Genomic DNA, 25990 nt, shown 5'->3' with positions numbered 1-25990 from the left:
ATACCGCTGTGCCGGACATACGTAAAGTACCTTTAATTTTATGATGCGCTTCGCTGGAAAATACAGTTGAAGAACCCTGCTTTCATTTATTATCAAAGGAATCTTCCTCGGAATTCTTCGGCTCTACGGTGTTTCTTCTTTATCTGGGTTGTAGGGTGTAGCCGGGAGCTTCTTCAGGAACTGATTTAAAGTTCTCTCAGCACGTGGACCGAAATGTCGGATGCTGCGCCATGAGCAACGCATGGTGGCGCAGCTCAAAGACACGTTGCGGCATCTCGACCACGGAACCCTACGCGTTCGCGTTAACGCCCGCTCTTTTGTTTTTGTTTCAGGGCATTAATGGTGGGGATGCACGAGATGGAATTCCTGGCAAGAATGGAGAAAAGGTTTGTTGTCCAGATGCACGCGCTCGCGCTTTGTGTGTGTCTGTGTGTTACTGGATATGGAGGAGGCTCGTGAAGGACGCTGCTACTGGGCAGTTGGAGGCAGTCGCCCTCCAACAACAACGGGCGGCAGAGGAGCGACGCTCACAACAACGAGTGGAGCACCCGACGCTCACAACAACGAGCGGAGCACCAGGCGGCTAAAATGGAATAAGTTGGCACAGTAGGGGGCACAGCTGGGTACATCTGCCAGTCATCTCAGTCAGCCAGCCCATGGCATCTGGGTCTGTCCCGTGACCTCCTGTCAGCCAGTGTTCGACACATCACATGGCCTCAAAGTCCACCTGGCCTGGCACAGGCACCGTGGTTGGTAACTTCACCGTCACTTCGTGGAGAATGGCGGGTGTTGTTGTTACAGGATATTTCAAGAATATATTTTTTTGTGCTGTGCCAGCCTTCACAGGTGCTCGCTAACAGCACTTGCTCCTACAGTCTGTTAAGGCTACATGGGGGATCTTTGCAACGGGATAGGACAACGATGTCTATATGTAGAACTCTCCACCAGCAGCAGCAGCAGCAGGGCAACTCTGCACAACATCCTCCTCCTCCTCCTCTCTACACCAAGGAGTCAGAACTGTGGTCACTGCCACGCGTCGTTGTCTCCGTGGCAACCGCCGCCGCTTTGAACGTGGCCACCATCCCCACTGAAGGCCTCTGGCCTCTCCCGCCTGGCTCTCGAGCAGCACTGCGTTCGGCTTCGCGTCTCAGTCACGGTCATTTACTGTGTGCCCGTGAAATATTGTGTCTGCCTCATGAATCGCATTTTTATTATTGAATGAGGTCCTTTCTGGGTTAAGCTGTACTTTTCCGTTAAAAGTAAGCAATGTGGGGAGCAGAGTGGAGTGAATGCAACTGACCCCCTATTTAAGGATGTTCCCTTGCTATGCCTCAACATTTGCCTCATCTCTAGGGTTGCCACCTATGACGTACGACACATTCGGGGACAATTCATGGGAAGAGAATGAATATCCCACAAAGCCGGAAGAGGGGAGAATTGCATGCAAATGCACTTTCTTGAGTGGTGATCATTATTATCATCATTCGTATGCAACTGATACAAAAAAAATAATTGTAATGTTCCTGGGCGACTTAGAGATTCCCCAGGATGGCTGCTGCATCCTCAACAAGAGGAGGATCCTGGGAAAACCAGAAGAGGTGGCGACCCTAAGTTTGACGCCACGTGTCATTGTCACAATGTTCTGTTTTGTGTTGGCAGGGCGATGCTGGGCGCCCAGGTGTCCCTGGGGAGAGGGGCCCCGGAGGAATCCCGGTAACGTCATCGTCATCATCTTTGGCGCGGTCATCATCATCATCGTCGTCGTCATCATTGCCGGCATCATCATCATCGTCTTCATAACGATCATTTGCATAAAATACTTCATAGTGATTTTCTGCTCAAATTAGCATTTTGAGGTGGTGCTCATCTCCTGTTTCAAGCCCCTGAGCCAGTGGTGGCAATTCCACATTCCCATGGCAGGGTGAGTGTATGTATAATAAATAGATAATGACTGTTCTTACCTTACTATTTGCCATCTTTTTCAGGGTGTACAAGGCCCCAATGGTATCAAGGGAAACACCGGGATTCAGGTAAAAGGAGATCGAACAAAATCCGGTTGGTTCTGCGTTCGCAGGCGTCAACGCGTAGATCATCGCACGGCGAGGCTCGCGGTGCCCTCCGGGGGGTCGACCAATTGGCACGACCCTTCGTTGACGACACGGCTGAAGCGCTGATTTAACAGCGGCCGTAGGTTTATATGGGAGGTAAGCTCAAGTTGGCATGGTAGGGGGCACAGCTGCTGGTGCATCTGCCAGTCATCTCAGTCAGTCAACCCATGGCACCTGGGTCTGTCCCGTGTCATTACCTCCTGTCTGCAGCGATACTTCACGTGCCTTCAAAGTGCACCTGGCCTGGCACAGGCGCCGTGGAGACGTCACAGTCACTTAGTGGCGAACGGCGGGTATTGTTGTTGAAGCTCAAGACTAGTTTTGTCTCAGCAGGTGAGAACTCAAGAGGTTAGAATAGTCTCATTTGTAAGAGGTCCGTGCAGGAGACGTGATGAAGAGAAGCCTCGCAGAATCTCAGCTCAGAGCTGTCCCTGGCTCGGTTGAGTGTGTGTGTGAGAGTGGTGTATTGTAGTGGTTAGCGCACTGCGCTTTGAACACAGTGACCCGAGTTCAATTTCCCCTCACGGCCAACATCGGTAGCGGGTATCTGAACCAGATTCTGGGGCCTACCCTAGATCGAATCGGCCTTTAATGAGTACCCACTGCAGTGTTTAAATATCAACATTGGGAAGACAAAGGCGGCCGGCCGGGTGTGGTGTTGTGGCCGCTCACCATCTCGTGTGCCGTGCCGACCTCCGTAGGTGCAACTCGCGAACAGTACTTGCCCCAACGGTCTGTGAAGGCTATACGGGGGATCTTTGCCTTTGTGTGGAGCGGCTAACGATGATGCGTGGCGCGTGTACAGGGCGACCCAGGACCCATGGGTGGCATGGGGCCTCAGGGCATCCAGGGTGTCGCGGTACGTACCGTCGCCAATTGACGACGACAATACGAACATTCACGAGTCTCTGTTGCTCCTCTATGTCGTTTTATAATGTTGTTAACGAGCCTTTGTCGTTCGCTGTATTTTTGTAGATAGTGCGACGGGAACTTTGTTTCCTCGCTGCAATTTGCAAAATAAAACAAAAAACAATCGTTGGCCCAAGGTGGAGGAGAAAACTAAGCGGCCATAGAAACCGGTTCAGAGAACCGAACGGAATAGAAAAAAAATGTGCGTTTTGAGGCGGGTTTCAAGCTCAGCCGCTTTCTCCGAATTACGAGCAACTCTGGGGCAAAGTATTTCCAGTGTCGTGAGCGAGTCTTTGTTGGTCACCTCTGCTCCTTCAATTCGGCTGGCTTCCAGTTTTCGACCGCTGTCTTTTCAAACACCTGGCATCCTCGTATTTCCTGATCCTGATTCTTGTCTCTCTCATCTCCTTCCATGTCTCCTCATCGTTCCCAATCTTCTCTCTGTCTCTTTCTGTTCCTCCTACTGCCTGTGCCCAATCCCGCTTTCGGCCCTTCTCCCTCCATGCACCCCTCCGCTGGAATAATAAACTTCCCCTGCACATTAAGCATTTCCCAGTGCCGGATTAAGCGAGTGCAGGGCCTGTAGCATATGTTATAAAGGGGTACTAAATTAACAATAAAAAACACCTAAATATTAAAACACACATTTTTTACTTACATAGTAAAGTAATTGTATTTTTTCATTTGCTATACAGCCAGATAATACGACAAATCGCTAACCTTAAACACCCAGTCGTTCATAAAAGTTGAAGGCGGTATAGTGCTATAGTAATAGAGCAAGTGCAGAATCACTGAACCGATATTGATAGCTTGTAAGCATTTAACGCAGGGCCCTTGAAAGTGCGGGGCCCGTAGCATATGTAGCAGTGACGTGCGGTGAGGTCAATGGCTGGGGAGGCACTGGCTCGTTTCAGAGCCAGATTCACACACTGGGGAGGCGTGGCCTCACGGAGGGGGCGTGGCCTCACGGAGGGGGCGTGTCCTCACATGAGGGGGGCGTGTTAGACACCTCCCCCTCAGTGAGGCAGATGTGATAGCTGCCTCCCCTGGTGCTTTTTCATTGCAGTTTTATGACGAGACCAGCGAGCCTAAATATCTTTATACACATACGTGAAAAATAAGTTACCTGGAGTATGGAAGGCGAGGACATGAAATGGAGGGGTCTACAAACATTACATTGGTGACATACTGAGATAGTAACAGGCACGCGCTTATTGCCCGTGCTACATCCAGTTACTGAGGGGTTGCGCAATCAGAGGGGAGGCTGAGCTCGTCGCTGCCTCGCCTCTCATCTCTTCCTGTATTTGCAGCGGAGCTCCGCAAATTTTGGCGATTTTGACTATAAAAACGATTGGAATCGTACAGAAATGACATTTATAACACAGATCAGTGGAAAAATCTTAATATTTATTTTATTTGATTCTTCTTCTTTTTTTCGTAACAGCTATTACCATTGGAGTATGACAGGTGAGGCTCTGCCTCCCCTGCCTCCCCTGACCGCACGTCCCTGATATGTAGCTACTTTTGCAATGAGGATAATCCGGCCACTGGCAGTTCCTCCTCCTTAACCCTCTTCCGTTCCTCTCCATTGCCCATTCTCTTTCCTCCCCTCACCCCTCCACTCATTCCCGTCTCTCTCCTATCCCTTTGCGATCCCTAAGTACCCCTCTATCGCTGTCACTCATTCCTCAATCCTTGTACGCCCCTGTCAACGACATCATTCTATTCTGTTTTGTAAATGAGATGTTAACGAGCCTTTTTTGGCCGCTTTGTAATGGGTAAGCGGTTGTTAACGGAGTCTCTCTTGGTCGCTGTGTAATGTATAAATGTTGTTAACAAGTCTTTGTTGAAACTTGATTTGGAGCCTTCGTGACTGCAGGAATAACTTTTTTGTTATTTCGGTAAAGTCACGTAGAAAGAAATTAAATTAAATAATGGAATACGACGTTTCGATTGCAACACAAGCAATCGTCATCAGGTACGAATGAATGAGAAAAAAACAAACCTAGTAAACTTGGAAATACAATGCAATACAACACAGAGAGTCGGCTAACCTAACAGTCAACACCCTACCTGGTTGATAACGTTCTTCCAAATGTAGCAATCTTTGGAAGAACGTAATCAACCAGGTAGGGTGTTGACTGTTATGTTAGCCGACTCTCTGTGTTGTATTGCATAATATTTCTAAGTTTACTAGGTTTGTTTTTTCTCATTCATTCGTACCTGATGATGATTGCTTGTGTTGCAATCGAAACATCATATTCCATCATCAAATTTATTTTCTTTCTACGTGACTTTACCGAAATAACAAAAAAGTAAGTCTTTGTTGGTCGTTGTGTTTTGTATAAATATTGTTAACGAGTCTTTGTCGTTCACTGTGTAATGTGTAAGTGTTGTTAACGAGTCTTTGTGGATCTGTTCGCAGGGAGATCAAGGAGACGCTGGGGACATTGGTCCTGTTGGCGGCAGGGGTCCTGCTGTAAGTGAAAAGGCGTCCGTGTACACTTGTAATTCAGTGCCCGATTGAAATATCAATACAAATGTTTATGTTTTTCAATTGTACTGAAGTTGGTTGATTCGAATGAGAAAGCTCATCACAATCCAGTAGAGGAACCCTTGCCTTGTCCTATATAGACCATCGTCTCATCAGATACAGACACCTCATCCCGTTCAAGTTTTAGCCAATTTAAATCAAACACGGAGTTGTTTAACCCATCATGTGTCGGTCATGGGAGTTATTTGCGCATACTTCAACACACTGGTCAGTGCGGGAAGGTGAAGGTGGAGAGCATGGACACGAAAGCATATAAAGTACATTACAACAATGTATTCTGATGCACTGCCCTCTACTGTCCACCCACTTCACCCCTCAGCCTATAACAACTTGCCATGCATTGCAGACGCCAACCTTAAGTACTGTCCAGGTTCAAAACCTGCTTAGCTTTCGAGATCTGACAGGTTCGAGCGCGCTGCAGGTTTCTGATGTAGCTCTCCAGTGCATTTTCGGGTTTTTACCGTTTGCCGTTTGGCACGATGTCCGACGTTTCGCCACCACATCCCGACGAGCTGGATGTCCGAAACGTCGGACATGGTTCCGGGCGCCACAAATCAAAAACACAAACACAACAGGGCACTACACGCGTCCGTGCCGACGGCGCTCTTACCAGGCAGGGCGCTGTGTGTCGTTACAGGGCCGGCCCGGGCAACTGGGCCCCATTGGGCCTCCAGGAGAGCCAGGCGTACAGGTGAGATGGCATCATCGTTGGTATTATTATTGTTGTTACTCTCGTGAACATGTCGGGTCGGATCTGTGTTGCCATACGCTGTGGTTCATTCCGTTTGCTTTTAAGGCCAGGTAAAATACAATCCTGTTGATATGACAAGCATTCATTTCTTTTGCCGGAGACCTGGGTGAAATGAATGCTTTGTTAAGAGTAGAGGTTCAAGTGCCACGTATGAAGACGCAGAATGAAACATCATGACTACGAAATGTTCTCGAGTGGAACGAAGCTTTTAAACAAAACAAATCTCAGCAACAAAGTGAATGTTTCTAGTTAAACCACTGCACAGGTGTTGGTTCCTCGTGGAGCGTAGAGCACCAAAGCTGCACTGCTTTCCCAAGCCACCTGTGCATTGTGATGTTTATTATTACTGAAGAAAATGCGATGACGTTTTTAATTCCCCTTTTGTTTTATTTTCATTTATCAACCAGGGTCCCTTGGGTGACCCTGGAGTGCTGGGCTTGCCCGGAGCTCCCGGACCCCTCGGCATGAAGGGTCACAAGGTGAGAATTCCCACAGTGCTTTGCTTCAGTGCAGTGTCTCTCGGTGTTTGTGTCCTATTTAGCGCTGACCATGATATTACTCAAGACCTTAGCATTAGACCAGTGTTTTACTGGTAGGAACCTCCTGGTTACTACACCAGCAGCCCACAGGGGATTATTGTGTCCGTCCGTCGTGCATCCAAAAATGGGAGGGGAGGGGCTGGGTGGGGAGGGGAGGGTGGGGAGGGGCTGGGTGGGGAGGAGCTGGTCACCCCGTGGTGCCCTTATAAAACTCAACGTTTAACCGACTCACGCCGGCTTGTGCCCGCCCTCACAGTCGGGCATATTTGCGGAATACACCACGCCGCCGTTGACCCTGGCCATTGACCGAGCAACCCAACGTTCCTACCAGCTCCCTCCGCAGGAATGTGTTTCATTGCAAGGCCCGTGGGCCACTGGCGGCCTCTGGTGGCCTTCAGTGCGGCCCCTGACAATACACAAAAGTGAAAAAACGCCTTTCCGGCGGTGTGGGCGTCCCTCACGCTGATGTCTTATCGGCAAAAGTGCCTCCCTGCTGAAATTTAGTGAAGAACACTGCATTAGATACTCCCAGTTGCATCCGATTGTTCAAATTACTTAAGTACTCAATTCGTTGTCTTCCACAGCTTCTTCAGCGCGGTGTCATCAGCGGGTTAATTACTGCTGGGGAATTCTGGGTAAATCGATGATGTAGCGTCGAGAGCTGCCTGTGTAGTGGAAGCCCTTCTTGCCTACCTCTGCAGCCCAGCGACTAGTGCAGGGTTTGGCAAACCTGCGGCTCTGGAGCCGCATGCGGCTCTTTAAGGGCTGCTTTGTGACGTTACTTATTAAGGGCCACAGTCTCGTATTCACTCGCGTTGTGGGTCTTCTAATAGCAAATTTTTTTTCTACCGAATTCGAAAAAAATGTCTCTTCTTGTTATTTTGGTTGCTGACCCTTGAACTAGCGATTGAACAAAAGACCGTTTCTGAAGTCGGTGTTAGCGCTTGAATAGGCCTTATAAAACTTTGAAATGACAGGACGTGATTAAAAGTCGATGAGTCTCTCTCAAAGGGTGATGATGCTTATGCCCGTGTCGAGAAGGCTAGGCCAAAGCTTATCGGTTTAAATCCTGGACTTTCCGGAAAGTAGAGATTAAATTGAGTTCTCAGGTATAGCGATTCCATAGGCCCAAGTGGTCATCAATGAGTGCATGAAAAGACATTACAGAACAAAAGATTTGCTCTGTGGCACGGTTGCTCATTATGCAGGTCTTAGAAATTAAAGGGGGGAAGCAAATGTCAAAGAAATATTAATTTAGTGTATTTTCAAATGTAAAGCTCTAATCCTTTTTTTCCAGGGAGGACGAGGAAATGGCGGCCAAAAGGGAGACCCTGTGAGTCGTTTCTATTGCTAATGTTCATATTTAATTTCCATAATAATAATTATTTTCAAAGTTAGGATTGTTATTATTGTTACGGTTGTAATCCTAACATCTGCCTTACAATACGTATTTTCCTCAATATTTTGTTAATATGATAGCTTATGAAACATGGATGCGTGGTAAATGATTAAATGCTGCATGACTCATTTTTGTAATGTGGTGTGATAATGGCTGCACGATGTATAATCTCTTTTGTAAGAATAATGAGAAGTGTATATGTGGTAAAATGGTAAAATAATATTTCATCGTGGTATGATGGTAATGTTGATGTGCGACATATAGGCTGTTTTCCTTAGGCATGACTGAGTGTAGTTCTTCAATGAAAGTTGCAATCTCAAGTATATTCTTAACATTCAATTTGCCACTTTAATTAACACGTTAAAAACTGTCAACTGACCGAATGATCGAGTGACAATATAACAACAACAATGCATCTCTTGCCTGCGGTCAGGGTTTGGACGGAGGCTCCGGCGTCAGTGGGGATGACGGCGGTAAGGTGAGAGGAACTCACCGGCAACTCGCGCGAAGAACCTCGCCGATGGTGGTGGCTACGGCTGAAACGAGCTGCGCGCGGCAACAAAAAAACACCTGCCTTTATATCGCGTCTCGAAATGTGACCGCGCCTCGAGACGCTGAAGAAACAAACGGTGATGGGTCGTAGAGAGAGAGAGAGAGATCACCAAGACGACAATTCCTGCAAATCCGTAGTGCTCTTATTCTCCGGACGTTTCGATGGCCAAATCCTGAGGCCTTTTAGCTTCCCTCCGGTCCACACATCGCTTCCCTCGGGTTCGCTGCTCGCTCAGGAGGTCCCAACGAACGCACATGCTGTCCGCTTCTGCAGTAGCAGAGGAAACTAGCCTGGTTGCCGCTCCGACTGCCCCCCTTAAATTCTGCTACAAATGCCTTATTAAATGCCCGTGGTCTATGCAACTCAAGTGAAACGCTCCCTTCCTGTGTAACATTCTTGCTACTCCATCGGCTGTTTTGACCGGGTCGCCATTTGAAAAAGATCTTGTTAACTCAGTGGCCCTGACCTGATGTAAAATAAATCCCCACCGCCATCGTGAATGTTGTGAAGAGAGACCGTGGGCATACGTGTTGATTTAATTGTGCGGGCACTGTAAGAATCAAGCCCCACTTCCTGACTGCGCGTGGGATTTGGGTTTGAGCTGCGTGGGATTAAGCCGGGTTCTCAAGTGTATCGAGTTGATGGTGCCAGCCCACTGGACCGATGACTGCGGACAAAAAAAAAGAGCATTAAGTTAAATGTTTTTTTGTTGCTTAATTTAGCTCGCAGAAATAAGGCAGCAATATTATTGACGAATGTGTTGCTTTGTTCGGTGTTTTGTGCTTGTGCACCGCTGCCAATACAGTGTCACCAAAATGATTGGTAAATTACGAAGATCACTTGAAGGGATCTCAGAAGTAGTTCTGTGATCTCTGCCTCCACGGGCCATTCTCAAACACACAGGGTATGTACTGCTCTGAGAGAGCTCGTTGTGGATTCTTCGATGGGTGGCATTGCCTCTTGACATGGCATCGATAGCACGACTAGGATAACTTGGCTGAGGGGTGGGGGTGGGGGGAGGAAACGACAGGATTACAGTAATTCCTCGATATACGAAGTAGATGCCTTCCCAGGAGTTTCGTTCATGTATTGAAAACTCGTATATTGAATAACTTATAACATTGATACGGAGAACGCGTTCCCAGCCTTCGTAACGTACAATTTCATACCATAAAGACTTCATAGCCGACTCTGCAAATTCGTAAACAAAGCCCATTTATATTGAAAATAATATATTTGATACTGCACAATATAAAAATAAAAAAACTGACTCAAATAAAAGAAACAGTGTAAAGAATCAATATCTTATTATAATTGCAGTCCCATTTATATCATACTCTGGATGAATACATGTATTATTTATCTCAGTGTATGAATTTATTACTTTAACGCTTTCTTTTTTTAGCTTTCTGTGTAAAATAATGGAAAGCAATCCAAAGATTCGTTATCTGCCGAAACGTTGTTTTTATCGAATATACGCATATCGAGGTGTTTGCTGTAGGTGACAGCGGGACATCTAGGACTGTTAGGGGAAAACAATTAAAATCACGCGCGCTGTGAAGTGAATACCAAGAACTCCAGCCACGACGACGACGACGACTCTTGGTTACGGCCGTCACGTGCACAGACAACGAGCCGGCGACGCGCAACAGATCGGCCTCCTGATCGATTAAACTCCTTCCTTTTTGCTTTTCACTCTCGCAGGGACCCGTGGGAGACAAAGGCCAAAAGGGGGCGGTGAGTTTTTTGAGAATTGCATTCACCGCACGCACACTTTTTGTTAAAGAGCGTTCACGTTCAGTAGTGTGGCCGCCCACTGACACTCGATTCACAGTCGACTGCAGCCAGAGCACCGTTGTGGCTGGACCTCGTAATCCATTCACTGGGTTTCCATCCAGAAGTCGGAGAAAGAACTCGGCTTGAATGAATGAATGTCGATATGTTTGTCAATTCACTGATGAAGGCCTCACTAAACCCATGCTGTGTCGATCGTGGGGTAACTGCTGCTGCGCGACGAACCCTGGCGACCCGAGTTCGATTCCCAGCCACGGCTAACATCAGGGGCGATTGATAACTGAACAGCTCTTGGCTCTCTCCCGCTTACTTCACCAACCCATACTGAGCGTTGTGGTGAAGTATGGTTAAACATAATCCGCACGTTCTCTCGAGAGGCCTTCTTCCAGCAGTGAATTGACAATGGACATAATATCAGTGTAAATAATATTGTTACATTTGTAGGTGCTGAGTGGATTGTTGCTTCGTGTGATCCCGAGAGATGGTGACGTCTTGGGGAGACCTTCATCCAACTGTGGATTGATCATCAATGATGATGAAGATTTTTTAAAAAGTTGTTTTTATTAAACAAGAGCCGGTACAATGCACGAGTGACGGGGAGAGAGGGCACAGCTATTCTACTAAGGACAAACTGGAGGCCAGGTGCCCACGTGGCAGGGGAAAGGGGATGACGATGATGATTCATGATATCTGTGTAATCGCTTGTCTGGTTTGTGTACCTCCCTGCACGTCTTTTCTTGCTGGCCCCCCTCCCCTTCTCACCACCTTCCTCCTGTCTCATTAACGCAATCAGCCGGGGCCCCTGGGTGAGATGGGCCCTGGAGGAGCCAACGGGCCCCGTGGGGAGCTGGGTCCGGAGGGGAGGCCCGGGTCTCAAGGCAAGACGGGCACCGAGGGGGAGCCTGGGGTCCCCGGACGCTCGGGCCGACCGGGGCCTCCCGTGAGTGATGCACGTGAGGACTGTGACCTGCCGGCCCGTTGTCATCTTCCACAAGTCACTGCGGCGTGACCGGTTTATCGCCCTGGCATCCACGAGGGTCGATGCGTTTTTAATCTCGATTAGTATAGCTTCTTTCCCCGCCGCTGGTCTCGCGCTGCAAGCTGCTGGTTTCGTGCCGGTAATGCGTACAAGCGACTAACGAAACAGATGCCACGACAAGTACTGTACCGGCGAGGGAAAGCAACTTGTAGGCAGATCAGAATAAGCATTTGGAAAATCTGAATAAAAGTTGTGCAGCCAACCCTTCCTGCCAAATTGAGGTTGTAAAGTTTAGTTTTTTGTTCTTTCACTTTTGCGCACTCCTTCGTTCATTCCCCGCCCCGCCACAGGGCCCGATCTCCAGCGAGCAGAGAATCCGCGAGCTGTGTACACGCATGATGACCGGTGAGTGTGCCCAGCAGCCTGCACCAGGCGATACCCACGAAAGCAATGGCACTGTTCTGTTTTCATTAATGTTAGCTTTGTAATTTTTTTGTTCACATTTCCCATCCGTTTTCAAGTTCTACCGCATGTCGTTGGGCACCATGTCCAACATTTCGCGTTACGTGCCGTGAGCTTTCAATTCGGTTCACGAAGAAGCACGTGGAGCGAAACGTGAGGCGTCGTGCCGAACAACACTGAGCGGTACAGCCATAAGACACGATGGGACGGCGATAAACGTCCTTTCTCTCACTACCCCCCACCACCCGTCGCCCCCTACACCCGGCCCTGCACCAGACCAGGTGGCCCATCTCTCCTCTAGCCTGCAGCGACGTGAGCTTGGAATGCCAGGCTTACCTGGGCCCGCTGGCCCTCCTGGGCCGCCCGGCGACATGGGAGCCACCGGCCTGCAGGGCCCACGTGGCCCGCCCGGCCTCAAGGGACCTTGGGGCATCATGGGAGACACAGGGCCCAAGGGTGAGATGGCCAAGGAACGTGTTGTTTGCACACAAATGTGGTGGGGCGTTTAGTCCCGTGTGTGTTTATGGTTAGGGTGCATGTGTAGTGCTTAGGCCATTGTTTAAACTATCAGACCTAAGTTTAAGCCAGTAGAGATGTTATATTTCTGCCAGTATGCATACTGGTAAGAAACAAAGCAGATGTGTATGACATACCGGTGAGAATATCAGTGAAACATAACCCAAAAATTAATCCTGGCTGAAAATCCCCCAAAACAAAACCTAAAAAACTACAAGTACATTTTAGAATTACGCTTAAATGTTAATGCTTTGTTGTGTGTACACGTGTGCATGTGCCCAGGTGAACTGGGCACTACTGGCGACAAAGGATCTGTAGGAAAGGCCATTAAAGGCGCTGTGGGAGATCCAGGTCCTCAAGGTAAGGGTGGTTGTTGCACGGGCGGAGGAATCAATGAGTGGAGTTCATGAGAACAATAACCATGGTCGTAGTGATGGAAAAGTGATGAAGTGAGCTAATATTTCATAAATCCGGGGCTCACTCTGTGGCACCCCCAGGTGTTCCGGGCCCTGAGGGCGTGAGCCGGAATGGACGAGATGGGGCAGTGGGCGACCCTGGCGATCCGGGACGGGTCGGACTTCAAGGGTCATCCGGTGCGGCCGGGACGGCCGGAATCTGCGACAACTCGGCGTGCGTGCCCCAGGGGCCGCCATTTATCATCATCAGCAGCAACAAGAACCACGGCAGCGGGAAGAGCAAGAAACGACGTCACGCAGCGCCGCGTCACACCCGGTCATCGCACTTGGCGTAGACGTGCGACCCTTGAACCCTGCGCCCCGCACGGCCAGACCCCAATGACCCCATGAGCTCAGCACGAACGGCCGCCCCTCTCACGTGACCTCTGCCCTCCCCTTTTCATATTCCTTCTGGCTTGCCTTCATCACAAGCACTGCTGATTATTCCACTGCAATATTACTCTCCTCCACATTTTTCCTACTTCCCTCCTTGACTTATTTCCCAAATTGTCTCTCCTGTCCCGCCCGTGCTCATCGAGTATTCCCCTCCACCATCTCGTTTCCTCCCCTCAGTCTTCTCCCTTCTTTTTTTGTCGTGCTCTGTGTTCTCCCGATGCATGAGCACGTCCCGTAGAAATTGGAGAATTCCCAAGCGTGGGAGAGCGGTTGCGGTGATGGTGAATGCTTCACGCTCAGCGGGAAGAGAAGGTGATGGATGCAAGGACAGCGGCGGGGATTCTCAAGATTTTTCTTTTTTTATAAAGCAATGGTCACGATGGGTTTTTTTCACACACTGACCAGTAAGCTGTGAGTAAACGTTTCCCGTCAACCCAAATATTAGTGACAACTGTGAGATGTTAAGCCTATGACCCCCTAAAGAGTTTACTTAATTGCTCTCCGATGCATTGTCAAGGTATACCAAGTTACAACCGGAAAATGTATCGAGAGCTCTACAGCACAACCGCTAAAAGATACGCAGTACTAAGAGTTTACTTTGCTAGAACCCTCATTTTTTTCACTCCTATGATCTACACACACGCACAGTGAAGTAATCAGCTTTCCTGTTTGGTGCTATACTCGTGTATATTGTTAATACTGAAGTATTGATTTGTTAAGGAACGATGGCTTGATGTGTTGAAAATTTCTGGATTCGAGGTGGCCCTGGTGGCTCAGGGAGGCTGACACTACAGCCCTCATCAGAGCACTGAGCCAGCATCATGGAGACGCTGGGTTCAACTCCCGGGTCTCCCAGCCGAGATTAACGCAGGCTCTCAAGTGGAGGCGCTTAATTGGTTTAGCCCCGTCATCGCAATGGCGCAAATTTTTTTTTATGTTTTGGGTTTTTACGTTTAATTTGGTCGCGCCCAGCACTTGTGAGGGCTTCGAGTAACAGAAGATGGGCACAAGGCAAATCATTTACATCCGTGTGGTTGAAGGCACCGTGCGGAGTGGTGGTGGTTTATTAAAACTTTTCAAGGAAGGCAATTGGAATATTCCTGAAGTTGGAACGTGACTGACATCAATAACAAAGCCCCAGAATGGGTTTGCCATGTACCTCGCCACTGATAATGCGTTTTGGGCCTTTAAATTGGTGACGAAATTACATTTTATTTGAAATGTAATGGATAAAATGTATTAACTTGGAAATCGCCTGTATGCTAATTAGTGCCTTGTGGGGTTTTAAATAAAAAAGTGTTACATGTGGACTAAGAACATTTGAGATGTCCTGAAGGATTCCTCTGTGGACACTTACCCTGATTTTGCAGACTTGAGCACATTTTTCCTTTATATTTTGTGTTTGTCCTACTTGGGGACCTTGACCTTGGTCCCGAGTAGGAAAATGGTAAAGTTCTTCTTTGGTTCTTTCGGTAAAGTCACGTAGAATGAGAATAAAATAATAAAATAAGACAATTAAATTCTCACGACGTTTCGGCCACAACACAAGTAGCCTTCTTCAGGTGAAGGAACAAAACTGTCGGGACGACAGAGCTTCAATTTGAAGCTCTGTCGTCCCGACAGTTTTCTCATTCTACGTGACTTTACCAAAAGAACCAAAGAAGAAAAAACCAAGAATATAGTTGCAGATACTATAACCAGAGAAGAGGTGGTGGACGCTCTGGGGAGCATGAACCATCACAAGGCAGTGGTTCCAGATGAGATTCCAATTGATGTTTAAATTAATAAGAAAATGTCAGATGCATACAGAGAGAGTACATTGGTTCCCATCCTTAAAGGGAAAGGTGACGTACAAGAGTGTGGGAGTTACAGAGGAATAGCATTGAGCCACACCAAGAAACTCTGGGAAAGGATCATAGAAAGGAGATTGAGGAAGCTGGTGGATATTGGCGAGTCAGTTTGTATTCAGACAGGCAAGGTCAACAATGGATGCAATCTCTATGGCAGTGACAGAGATGAGGATGTTGCGGTGGATGTTGAGTTTTCCAAGGAAGAACAGGGTGAAAAATGTAGTGAGAGGAAGACTCAAGGTGGTAGAAAGCACAGAGAAAATGAGAGAGAAAAGGCTGGTGCGGTTCGGACATGGTGAGAGACAGGAAAATTACGTGGGTCAGAAGGTGCAAATGATGCAAGTGGATGGAAACAGATCAAGGGGAAAGCAGAGGAAGAGGTGGGGTGATGTGGTGCGATCGGACATGGTGGCCCGAGGAGCGGAAAGAGAAGATGGTGCAGGACAGGGCAGGATGGAGGTTGGCAAGGACACCGGACCCCACATGAGTCGGACAAACGTGTGGAAAAAGATATTAATCTCTATGCAAGTCTATATCTTACACCACAGACTACACAGTAACCGCCTTTTTTGATCGTTTAAGTCTCAGGGTGAGTCTGTATCTCAAACCATGGATCCCACATAGCCATGCCACTGCCCGCTTCAATCATTCACTGGCAGCGTTTGAGATGTTCACCAGGCGAATCCTGAAGCTGTCCACTGGCTGACTCATTAAACCTAAACTTCTATAAACTGTTTTTTTTATTTTACCAGGGAAGGCCCACTGAGCTATATAGCTCTCTTTCAGAAGCGACCTGACCACAAATGATAGCGCAACGAAGTGGCTTATCATTTTGAAATTTAAAGCAGTCAAATACTCTAAACGCATGTTTCTAAATGTGGAGGGAAAAAACTGGAGGACCCGGAGAAAAATTAACAGGGGGAGAACATGCAAACTCCAAATATACAGGCATCAGGGTCGGGGTTGAACCCACGACCTGCTTTCTACCAGGTGAGGTGGTTAACATCTCTGCATCATGGCGAGATGCTAACCGCCTCTTGCCATACAAACCAAGAAGACCGTTGGAACGCCTGTGGTGGGTTTAAAAAAAGGAACTTAGGACTCGCTAAGCGGTGATTGAGTGTGTTGACAAATAGGCCACTGAGTATACCACAGGTTGGTTTAATACGGGTTTTCTCTTGTGTTGAAATGTTAAAGTAGGCTACTAAGTTCTATAACAGGCATGTACCAGTTGTCTCCCCCCGGTCATTCAATTTTCATGATTCAGGGCCACTATTCAATTAATGAATCACGTTTCTTTTAGTCTGGTATTTTGCCATCTCCTTTATTTACAATGTTTTTTTTTTAATCCTTCTCATTTCCAGTTGTTTGCTCCGTTAGCTTAAATGTCACATTAGCATACAATGTGCATATAATTTGAATACATAATTCTTACGCGATTCTATGCACGTATCATAAGCATAAGAATATATTTTAATGTTTAATTGATGCATTGGTACATGCCTGTTATATAACAAATTTGACATGTTCCAATAACGGTGCATAATTTATTCTCATAACCGCGTGGGACAGTGGGTTGGTGAAGACCAATTCTTGCCGCCATTATCTCCCCAGTGCTAATGTTGACACGCATGACACCAAGTACTTAATTTAGGCTGCGTCAACTTAAAGGAGGCCCAAGCCGCATATCAATTACCCACTTGTGATGATGAAGGGTATCAAGGCCCCATGGGTGGAGTTTGCGGGGGGGGGGGGCCCGGGGAGCCGATGCTCCCAATCTGGACACCTTTATTATTTTCAGTAGTTTACAATTAAGATTATAATATATTTATAATAAACCCGCGATTTCTAATGTGAGGGACAAAGCGAACCCCTAGCCCCCCCTCCCCCCAAATAAAGAGGTTAAAATTCCACCTATGCTTGGCTCCCTAATACTTGGAAGCTGCATTGGCATGCAAAGACAAAACTTGCTCTGTGCAGCCTTTAATAGACCACTGGGGCTATTAGCGAGCATCCATTAAGGCCGCTAAAGCATTCAAGGGCTACGTGGGGCGAGGACCAGGCAGGCCACCTTTGTCTCCTCTGTGCTGATTTTTAGACACTGCACCAGGTACTCGTTTAATGTTGAGTCGAGCTAGAGGGAGACTCATCCCTGGTTCAAGTATTCGCAACTGATGTTAGCTATAGCCGGGAATCAAACCCATATCACCTGAAGGCCGCTTGTGTTGTGGCCAAAACGTCGTGAGAATTTTATTTTATCAATTTATTATTTTATTCTCATTCTACGTGACTTTACCGAAAGAACCAAAGAAGATGAATCCTTGCAGTCACGAAAGCTTTAAATCGAAATGGTAAAGTTCACAATTTATTTTCACCCATGAAAAAATCAACATTAACCCCTTTCGTTTTTGGTCCAACAAAAATTGTAAACGTGGAACGATGTACCGTGGTGCGTCGAGAGGACTCGAAACTTGGGAATGCGATTTAAGGGCTCAAAATTCAGAATGTATCATTGTAGTCAACCATTAATTCTATTCAGCACCCTTCCAAAACCTCCGTATAGATTGTGCCAAATTTCATCCTTCTGTTCCTTCTAAAACACTAGATTTTCAGTCAGTCACTCATATCGATTAACACGCATGGTTATGCAACAGGCCTTACAGAGCCTTCAATTGATGTTTACCGATTTAGACTAACACTGGAAAAATACACGTAATATCAGTAGACTTCCAGTCCTCACACCACTTGACTTTAATAAAGGGTCCATTGACTAACGTTAGTCTCATCCACTACCACAGGGGTCCCCAACCCCCGGCCCGTGGACCGGTTCCGGTCCGTGGCCTGTTAGGAACCGGGCCGCACCGGAGCTAAGTCCGCACGTGGCCCACCCATTATTTGATTTACCACTTCCGTCCGCGCCTCTTTCCCGCATTGCGCACTTGTCTCAGTGTTGGTAAGCCCACAAGCTAACCCTAGTAGCCAAAATGAGTAAAAAAACAAACGTCGCTGGAGAGCTTCTTTGAAAAGGGGGAAAGACCCAATAATGAACCGCCCCCACCCCCCCCCCAGTCCGTGAAAAAAATTGTCTTCCACGAAACCGGTCCCTGGTGCCAAAAAGGTTGGGGACCGCTGCCCTAACACACACCTATGAAATGGTGTAGCGCCCACCAGCAAGTGCATTTCACCCGCACCAGAAATGCTCATTGACCAACAGAACCCGAAATGATGGCCCATCCACTTAACTATACTTCCACATAGATCTAATTTGCAGTGTAATTCTAGATTTTTAGCGTTCGTGACTGCAAAGATTCATACTCTTTGGTTTTTTCGGTAAAGTCACGTAGGTTAAATAAATGAAAACTAAATTAAATCACGTTTCGGAGGCAACACAAGCTTCCGTTTTCAGGTGGAACAGTCACAGCAAAATAGCTGTATCAATTACAAATAACCTCGTATACATAAAATGGGCTAAGCCCAACACACACTTTTTTTCGGGGGGGGAGTTTCAATGAAGAATTGCTTAAAGTGAACTTTTAATTTAATAAAACACAAATGCCATCATAGTTTGAAAGTTGTCTTTGTTGCCACTGACAATATACAGGAACAATGAGACCCCAACAAAAAAAATCATTTCAATTGAGGTACAGGGTTAACCACGTTTTTCAGTACGAGTAGTTTACTAATGGCAGTTATTACAAAAAGAAAACTTTAAAATAGGAAATACATATTACTAATTACAAAAGTACAATTTGCAATAAGCCTGCTAGTTCTGATGGTCATGTTTATTTGGCCCGTGCTTTTCAAACAGACATTGACTGGTTGAACCCAATTAAAAACCCCTTTTACATTGTCTTGTTAAATCTAATTGCTTCACGATGCAATTAGGTCTTTAGGTCATCGCTTAGATGAGATTGTGGCCAATAGACATTTAACGATTCATCAATACGTCTATCAAGTTGAATCTTACTCGCAGTACACGCATTGAATCATGTAATAAATCGGTTTCAATTTGTATATGCGGTGTGTTGGGAGAACTGGTGCAGGTTCCCGTGCTGCGGTATGAACCTGGTGGCCTAAGTTCGTTCACCCGCCACAGCAACATCGGTGGCGGAGTGGTATCTGAAATGTTAACTGGCATCCCCCCTTTGGTCACATCATCCTCAACATGTATACCTGACAAGAATCAGTGCTGGGGAGTCAGAGGCGGCCAGGCGTTGTGCTGGCCACACCATCATCCCGCTGTGCGCCGTGCACGCGAACAGCATTTTCCTCAACACCGAGGCTACACGTGTGATTTGTCAAGATATTTTTCAACGGTTATGGTGGTGGTGGTTGTGTGCATTGCTGGGATTGGACTGTTGCACAGAAAACGTGGCGCCATTTGCTGAAAATTCATTTTCAGAATACAGCTACACAAAGAATGTTTCACTTCAAGCGACACAGCAACAAAGGTGCACGAGACACTAACCAGCAGGCACAGTTTGTCCGGTAAACAATCTTCCGTTTACTAAAGGTCCACCAATACTGTTGCAAGGTGACGACTCGCAAATTAAAACCTCTTCCCCTCTCCTTGTGGTGAAGCCTCTTAATTAAGCTGGCGGATGAGCTGGTTTATGTCGTCCCCGCGGTCACCCGTGGGGCCGGTTTCGGACTCCTGGCCGCCCTTGCTGAGGCGCGAGTGCCGCGCCACCGACAGTATCATGGGCTGCAGGAAGAAGGCGGCCGTGCGGAAGTTCTTGCCAAGCGTGAAGATCTCGTGGATCACATCCTCCAGGCACACCATGCCATGCTTGCCTGCGCGAGCGCGCACACACACCCACCGTCGATCGTCACTAATCACGCCTTTCCGTTTTCATGCAATTTGTATTCATATAGCATCCTAGTGCGACAGCCACCTCAAAACACTGTACATCTTCACTGTGGCTTGTTACATTACAATTTGTATGTATACATCCATAAATTCATCCGACTGGCACCAGCAAATAATTATATAACTAATTATATTGCAAATTTGGTTGTATCCCTTCATCATACCGCCTCAAGACAGGCATAAAAACGTGGTTCCAAGCAATTTTCTAAATGAGCATGGCTTATAAGGGTATGTGTGGCTGAATGTTGTACGATTGTAAAGTGCTGTGTGATGATTACAATGGATATGGACAAAGTGACTTGGAATGGTTCTAACGGAGGGGGAAATATAAATGTGAATGATCGTTATTAACTTATTGGAAGACAGCAGGACACGTAGACCAAGATCCCCGTATTGCTTACAAAGACTATAAGATATAAGAGGAAGTGCTATTAGTGAGCACACAGACTCATATACACACGCACACGAGGAAACGAGTGTGGTGGGGCGGGAGTATTACCCAGGCGGTCTTCAATCATGGCGTTGTCGGTGAGAGGGCATAACTTTCCGTTCACCTTGGTCTGTCCCCGCTTCAAGATCAGCTCACGCACAGACTTCAGGTTTGGGTAGCTGGTGAGATTCAACACAAACACACCCAGTTTGACATACAAGCACGTGGCGTGGCCGGAATTAATCTACACAAGCTAGCTCAGTGGGCAAGGGCATGAGTGGACCACAACGCGACCTGGCCACCGAATACCTAATTTCCATAGACAGCAAACTCAAGTTGACTTGAGCAGATCTGAGTAGGCCCGATTTTTCCTAGAACTCCAGTGTATGGACAACTCCCGTTGTGTCAGTCCAAATTTTATAAATGACTCGCATATCACTTGATCATCAGCCCCTACAGGCAGACTAATGCTGACCAGTGCTGCGTTTGTGACGAGCGTTCAATGCATCCCTCACAGGACAGCTGCCACCAGGGGTCCCCTGCTGCAGACAGCCGCAATGTGCGGTGCATGGGAGGTGCGGTATAAATATTAAGTTATGAGGATGGCGATAGGCAAGGGAGGGATTTTCATCTTACCCCCACGCGATGAAGGGCTCCACCTGGCGCAGCATGTGCAGCGACGTCTTGCCAAGTTTGATGAAAACGCCCGAGAAGATGCGGCTCAGACGCAGCAATTGCAGGCAGCGCTGCGCCTTATAACTGCACGCGTTGGAACTGTGAAGGAAAAGATAGTTAATTGCTGATGATCAGAGGCATTGGATAGTGCTGCAATGCCTGAATGTTATCGACTCATCATCGGCTATGATCGTTCCACTGCTGGATAATGGCCTCCGCAATCAATCATCCCTAACAGCGCCGATTCAATCAATCATAATTTCCACCCCCGCCCCGAAACATAACCTATCATATAATTTTGCTTCGAGGGCAGCTTCACCGATGAATGGGCCTTACCAGGTGAAATAAAAAAAAAAGTTTTAGTTGGGAATGTTTGAGTTCTACTTTTAATACACACACACAAATACGCATCTACAAAGACAAATATACTGGGGTGGCACTTTTCCAGCAGTGGACTGACAAAAAATTCCACACGTACATTATTTGAGAAAGGAAGCAGAGAGAGCTGTCTACGCAGCGGCAGCTCCCGCACATGCACGTTGAACTTATTTCGCATCGGAGTTGCGAGGGAAGGACAACTTGACACAAAAAGCAGTTCCAAAATAAATTAATTTAAAAAAATTTGCATCCGCGTCGTCACCTGCGCACGCGCACGGCGAAGACGAGCCGTGGCTCTGCGGGCGGTGTGAGGTGGGGCCCCGGTTTGCACTCCAGCCGCCTCAGACGCACATCGTCGCGCTGCTTTTTTCGGCTGTCGCGCAGAAACTGCTCCGCGCGCTTAAACTTGATCTTGCGCTCGGTCTTCGAGCCCTGAGGAGAGGGGTTGTGGAGGTGAGCAAGGATGAGCGAGGACGAGCAGACGCTGAACGTGGACGCTGTGAAACCGTCAAGTATTGTGGGTGTTTACGCTTGGTAAAGTGGATGTAAAAAAACAACCCCTGCAATTAATACTACCACGTGCACGGGTAGGTCAAAATAAGAATTTTAACAATATTAGTCCTGTGTACTGACAGTAGTCAACCTGCAGTGCGAATGGACTAATGGCCACGGGAGGTAATGACAGGGGAGTCAGCTTGCAATGCGAGTGGACTGATCGACAACAGGAGTGTGGCCAGAGGACAAAAGAGGACAGTAAAGTCTGCTGGTAGAGCGAGCGGTCTAGAACCAGCGAGAAGGTCCGAGAATGGGGGCGTGGCCTCAGACTGTATATAAGGGAAATGCGCGGGAGGCTCGGGGATGTTGCAGTGGGGTCTCACCGGAGCACATGGCTCCTTGAATAAAGAAACCATCTCAAGACAAGTGCGTCCAAGTCGCCATTTACACCTGTATCAATCGAGTGCTGAATGAAAGCCTCCCCATGCCACCGATGGTCGTGGGTGGCCGCTTGGCCACACACTTCACCATGTTCGCCAGTGTGCGTTGGTGAAGGTTGGGCACAACCCATGACCAGTTCAGATATCACTCGCCACCGATGTTAACGGTGGCCACGAACATTAAAGTTAAGTCACTGGGTCATTGGGTGCCAATTTCATAACCTCAAATTAATTCCTCTAAGTCGAACCGAGCTGTAAATGCTGCGCTTTGGAGACTGGGTCGGTGGATTACACACATTATGTATAGACACCCACATTAAAGGCTACAATTTTTTCAGTACAGGACGGCACAGCAAACCGGTTATCGATTCGTAAGTATTCCCAGCTGGATCCTTCTTTAAGGTATTGAGACTCAGTGGAGCACCCTTCGGATAAAGATCACAGCATAATAATCGTAATGTTAAATATCATTAATAGTCAAGGCTGTTGCTGAAGTTTACCTTCCTCTGTTGTAAATTGCGCTTCTTCTGTGTTTCCTTGATGGCCTGGTAAGCTTTCCGCTTCTTCAGCAGGTTCTCAGGTACTTTGGGCAGCCTCTTCACTTCTCTGCACAAATCAGAAACACATGTTCATAGAATTGTAATGTATAACGACTTATTGTTAGTAGCTCAGCTGATTTGAGAGTATATTGAGTTTATTGATAACATTGAAGTAGGAATAGGTTTTACCCTTTTAACTGGCACAAAAACTGACACCTTTATTCAAGGCATCATGTTTGCAATAACCACAACACAAGCAGTCAAAATTCAAACAAAAAAGACAACTCTGATAATATGCACTATCCTTGAATTTGATTGGTCCACACCCGTGACGGCTTTTCTTAGAGCCTAGTCGTCTCGGGTGTGGACCAATCAAATTCAAGGACAGTGCATATTATTATCAGAGTTGTCTTTTTTGTTTGCATTTTGACTGCTTGTGTTGTGGTTATTGCAAACATGATGCCTTGAATAAAGGTGTCAGTTTTTGTGCCAGTTAAAAGGGTAAAACCTATTCCTATATCTTGTTACTGGCAAAGGAGGTGTCATAATGTAAACATTGAAGTAGTTTATATTTTAGTTTTTTCTCAGTTTACTATATGGTATTCATTATATAGTGTAGTGTATACCCAGTTACTTTATGTTAATAGCTCAACTTATTGAAGAATATATTGAGTGTATTTATTACATTGATGTAGTTTATACTTAGTTCTTTCACATCGGCTTATTGTATGACAGTTGGGTAGTTGCAGTTCTTTAGCGTCAATATAATAAATGCCTCTGTTGATATGTAAACTCTGACTTTAACATAGCTACTTCCGTGACAGTTACATGCTAATCCCTCACACTAACATCATGCTAATCTCCCAGTTACATGGTAATTTATTACTTTAACACCCTGCTAATCCAACACATTAACATAGATACTTCAATGCTAAGTTCTTCTGTTGATATGTAAACTCATTTGTCAAGGCGCTCTGCTCCTCCCACCCAGCTTAAAAGACGCTGCCAAGCTTAGCAGTGGTCATTGAAGCGCTGTCGTCCCGACAGTTCTGTTCCTTCACCTGAAGAAGGCTACTTGTGTTGTGGCCGAAACGTCGTGAGAATTTTATTTGATTAAGTTTCATTTGATCATTTTATTTACATTCTACGTGACTTTACCGAAAGAACCAAGAAGATGAATCCCTGCAGTCACGAAAGCTTTAAATCAAAATTCCTACAGTTACTTGCGCGAACAACAAAGCACAACAAAGTGTACAGGCCTGCTCGCCTTGCACCACACACCTAGGGCAGCCTCATCGCCGAAGCTCTGCATTGGGATGCACCGGCAATTCCACTACTTATGATGAGCGTTCGTCTCCAGTGGAATACCCACCACGAATGCGAAGGGATCACTCCCAAAGCTCCGCACAGACAACGGGAAATGCAATATTTGGAGTATCACTATCTCAGGGGTCCGGCAGCCAAAATAACAAGAATTAAAGCTTTCATGACTGCATAAATTACTCAATGAGTAAAATAACACACCCATGTTTTCAAATTCGGTAAAAACTCAATATTTCAAGAGCTGCAATGCACCGTGGTGAATACGAGACGATGGCCCCTTAAGAAATACGGCTCCGGAACGCTGGTTACCGACCCCCTGCAATATATCTCCTCGATAACCACACCACGACGTCGTTAAAAGGCCGGGTTTTTAACACGTGTCGCGAGCGTGGAAGATCCCGCGTGAGCAAAAGTTGCATCGCTTCACCGAGAGGTGCAGTAAACTATAGCCAGCCACTGTTGTCCCGCACGTCTACGAAACCACGTCTATGCTCTCCAACGCCTTCTATTACACCCGCACGGCGTCGTGAAGTATGGTCAAACACAAACAACCCACCCCACGGACTCGGCACGGTTGTGGCGGACAAAAACGGGCCCGTCCGCGTACAGTAACCGCCGAGCACGCAACCGGACGCCCGTGTTTAAGACATTTAAGCACACGAAAAAAACCCTCCATAACCCGATAAATAAATTAATAGACGTGGTATTTAACTACAGCACAGGTTAATCGACGTTGTATGATCGATGTTCGTGAAGGATGGCGATAGATTGGAAGAAGGGGAGGGCAATGATTGTCCGCATGAAGCGGCCACTTACTCTGACTCCGCCATGGCTGCTCGAGGAGGAGGGTGCCGGTCGTGACGTCACGAGCGAGGTGCGGGACGACGGAAGCCCGCGATGTTCATGAAACGCGTTCTCACAATCTATTTATTTATACTGGAGGAATCCGATGATCTGTCAAGCTCTTTTTTTCCCCACGGATGTCCAGCAGGGGCGGGTCACATCGTTATATATATAATACAAAAGCCATCATAGGAGTGAATAGTTTTAGGAAAGGTAAACAAAACGCTTAACAAATAGAACGCAATTATTTCTAACCCCACCGTGCTAAACGGAGTTTGCGGGGTAAAGACAACAAAACTGAACACAAAATGCATTTCGAAAGAAATGCGTTTTCAATCTAGACGATTTTAAAGGGCTATATTCTTGTTTTTTTCGGTAAAGTCACGTAAATAGAAAAACATAATATTTAAAAAAATCTAATAAAAATGATAAAATACAATAAAAATAATAAAAAAGTAAATAAAAACTTGAAAGTAATAAATCTTGATTTTAAGCTTTCGTGACTGCAGGAATTCATACTCTTTGGTTCTTTCGGTAAAGTCACGTAGGAAGAATAATAATAGATCACGACGTTTCGATCGCAACACAAGCAATCGTCCTCAGGTGGGACAACCACAGCTAGCCTACTTCACCAGTTTTTCCCTTGCTGTGGTTGTCCCACCTGATGAAGACCGCTTGTGTCGCGATCGAATCGTCGTGATCTATTATTTTTCTACCTACGTGACTTTACGG

The 25990-nt window shown here is 46.8% G+C and overlaps 2 protein-coding genes across 2 annotated transcripts in view; one reads left to right on the top strand and one right to left on the bottom strand.

The window, feature by feature from the left end:
- Window positions 1-14734, top strand: part of LOC116951474 (uncharacterized) — a 58193-nt gene extending 43459 nt beyond the window's left edge. Inside the window, exons 25-39 of the mRNA XM_032970103.2 lie at window positions 333-386; window positions 1660-1713; window positions 1986-2030; window positions 2914-2967; window positions 5443-5496; window positions 6209-6262; window positions 6730-6801; window positions 8159-8194; window positions 8694-8738; window positions 10518-10550; window positions 11401-11547; window positions 11937-11991; window positions 12325-12504; window positions 12847-12924; window positions 13062-14734. Coding sequence (XP_032825994.2) covers window positions 333-386; window positions 1660-1713; window positions 1986-2030; window positions 2914-2967; window positions 5443-5496; window positions 6209-6262; window positions 6730-6801; window positions 8159-8194; window positions 8694-8738; window positions 10518-10550; window positions 11401-11547; window positions 11937-11991; window positions 12325-12504; window positions 12847-12924; window positions 13062-13315 — 1215 coding nt within the window. The 3' untranslated portion in view covers window positions 13316-14734. The remainder of the gene's footprint in view (window positions 1-332; window positions 387-1659; window positions 1714-1985; window positions 2031-2913; window positions 2968-5442; window positions 5497-6208; window positions 6263-6729; window positions 6802-8158; window positions 8195-8693; window positions 8739-10517; window positions 10551-11400; window positions 11548-11936; window positions 11992-12324; window positions 12505-12846; window positions 12925-13061) is intronic.
- A 4092-nt stretch (window positions 14735-18826) lies between these two features.
- LOC116951696 (large ribosomal subunit protein uL30-like) lies at window positions 18827-25389 on the bottom strand. Its single transcript, XM_032970517.2, has 6 exons — window positions 25232-25389; window positions 23054-23159; window positions 21881-22050; window positions 21202-21339; window positions 20635-20744; window positions 18827-20059 (listed from the first exon to the last, which is right to left on the bottom strand). Exons 1-6 carry the CDS (start codon window positions 25243-25245, stop codon window positions 19851-19853), a joined length of 747 nt encoding a protein of 248 aa, XP_032826408.1. The 5' UTR covers window positions 25246-25389; the 3' UTR covers window positions 18827-19850.
- Between the last annotated feature and the right edge of the window lie 601 nt (window positions 25390-25990).

Source organism: Petromyzon marinus, chromosome 43, assembly GCF_048934315.1.
Source record: "Petromyzon marinus isolate PM22_M1 ecotype Great Lakes invasive population chromosome 43, UKy_Petmar_22M1.pri1.0, whole genome shotgun sequence".
NCBI classification, from domain to species: domain Eukaryota; kingdom Metazoa; phylum Chordata; class Hyperoartia; order Petromyzontiformes; family Petromyzontidae; genus Petromyzon; species Petromyzon marinus.
This window is presented reverse-complemented; position numbering and strand designations above follow the sequence as displayed.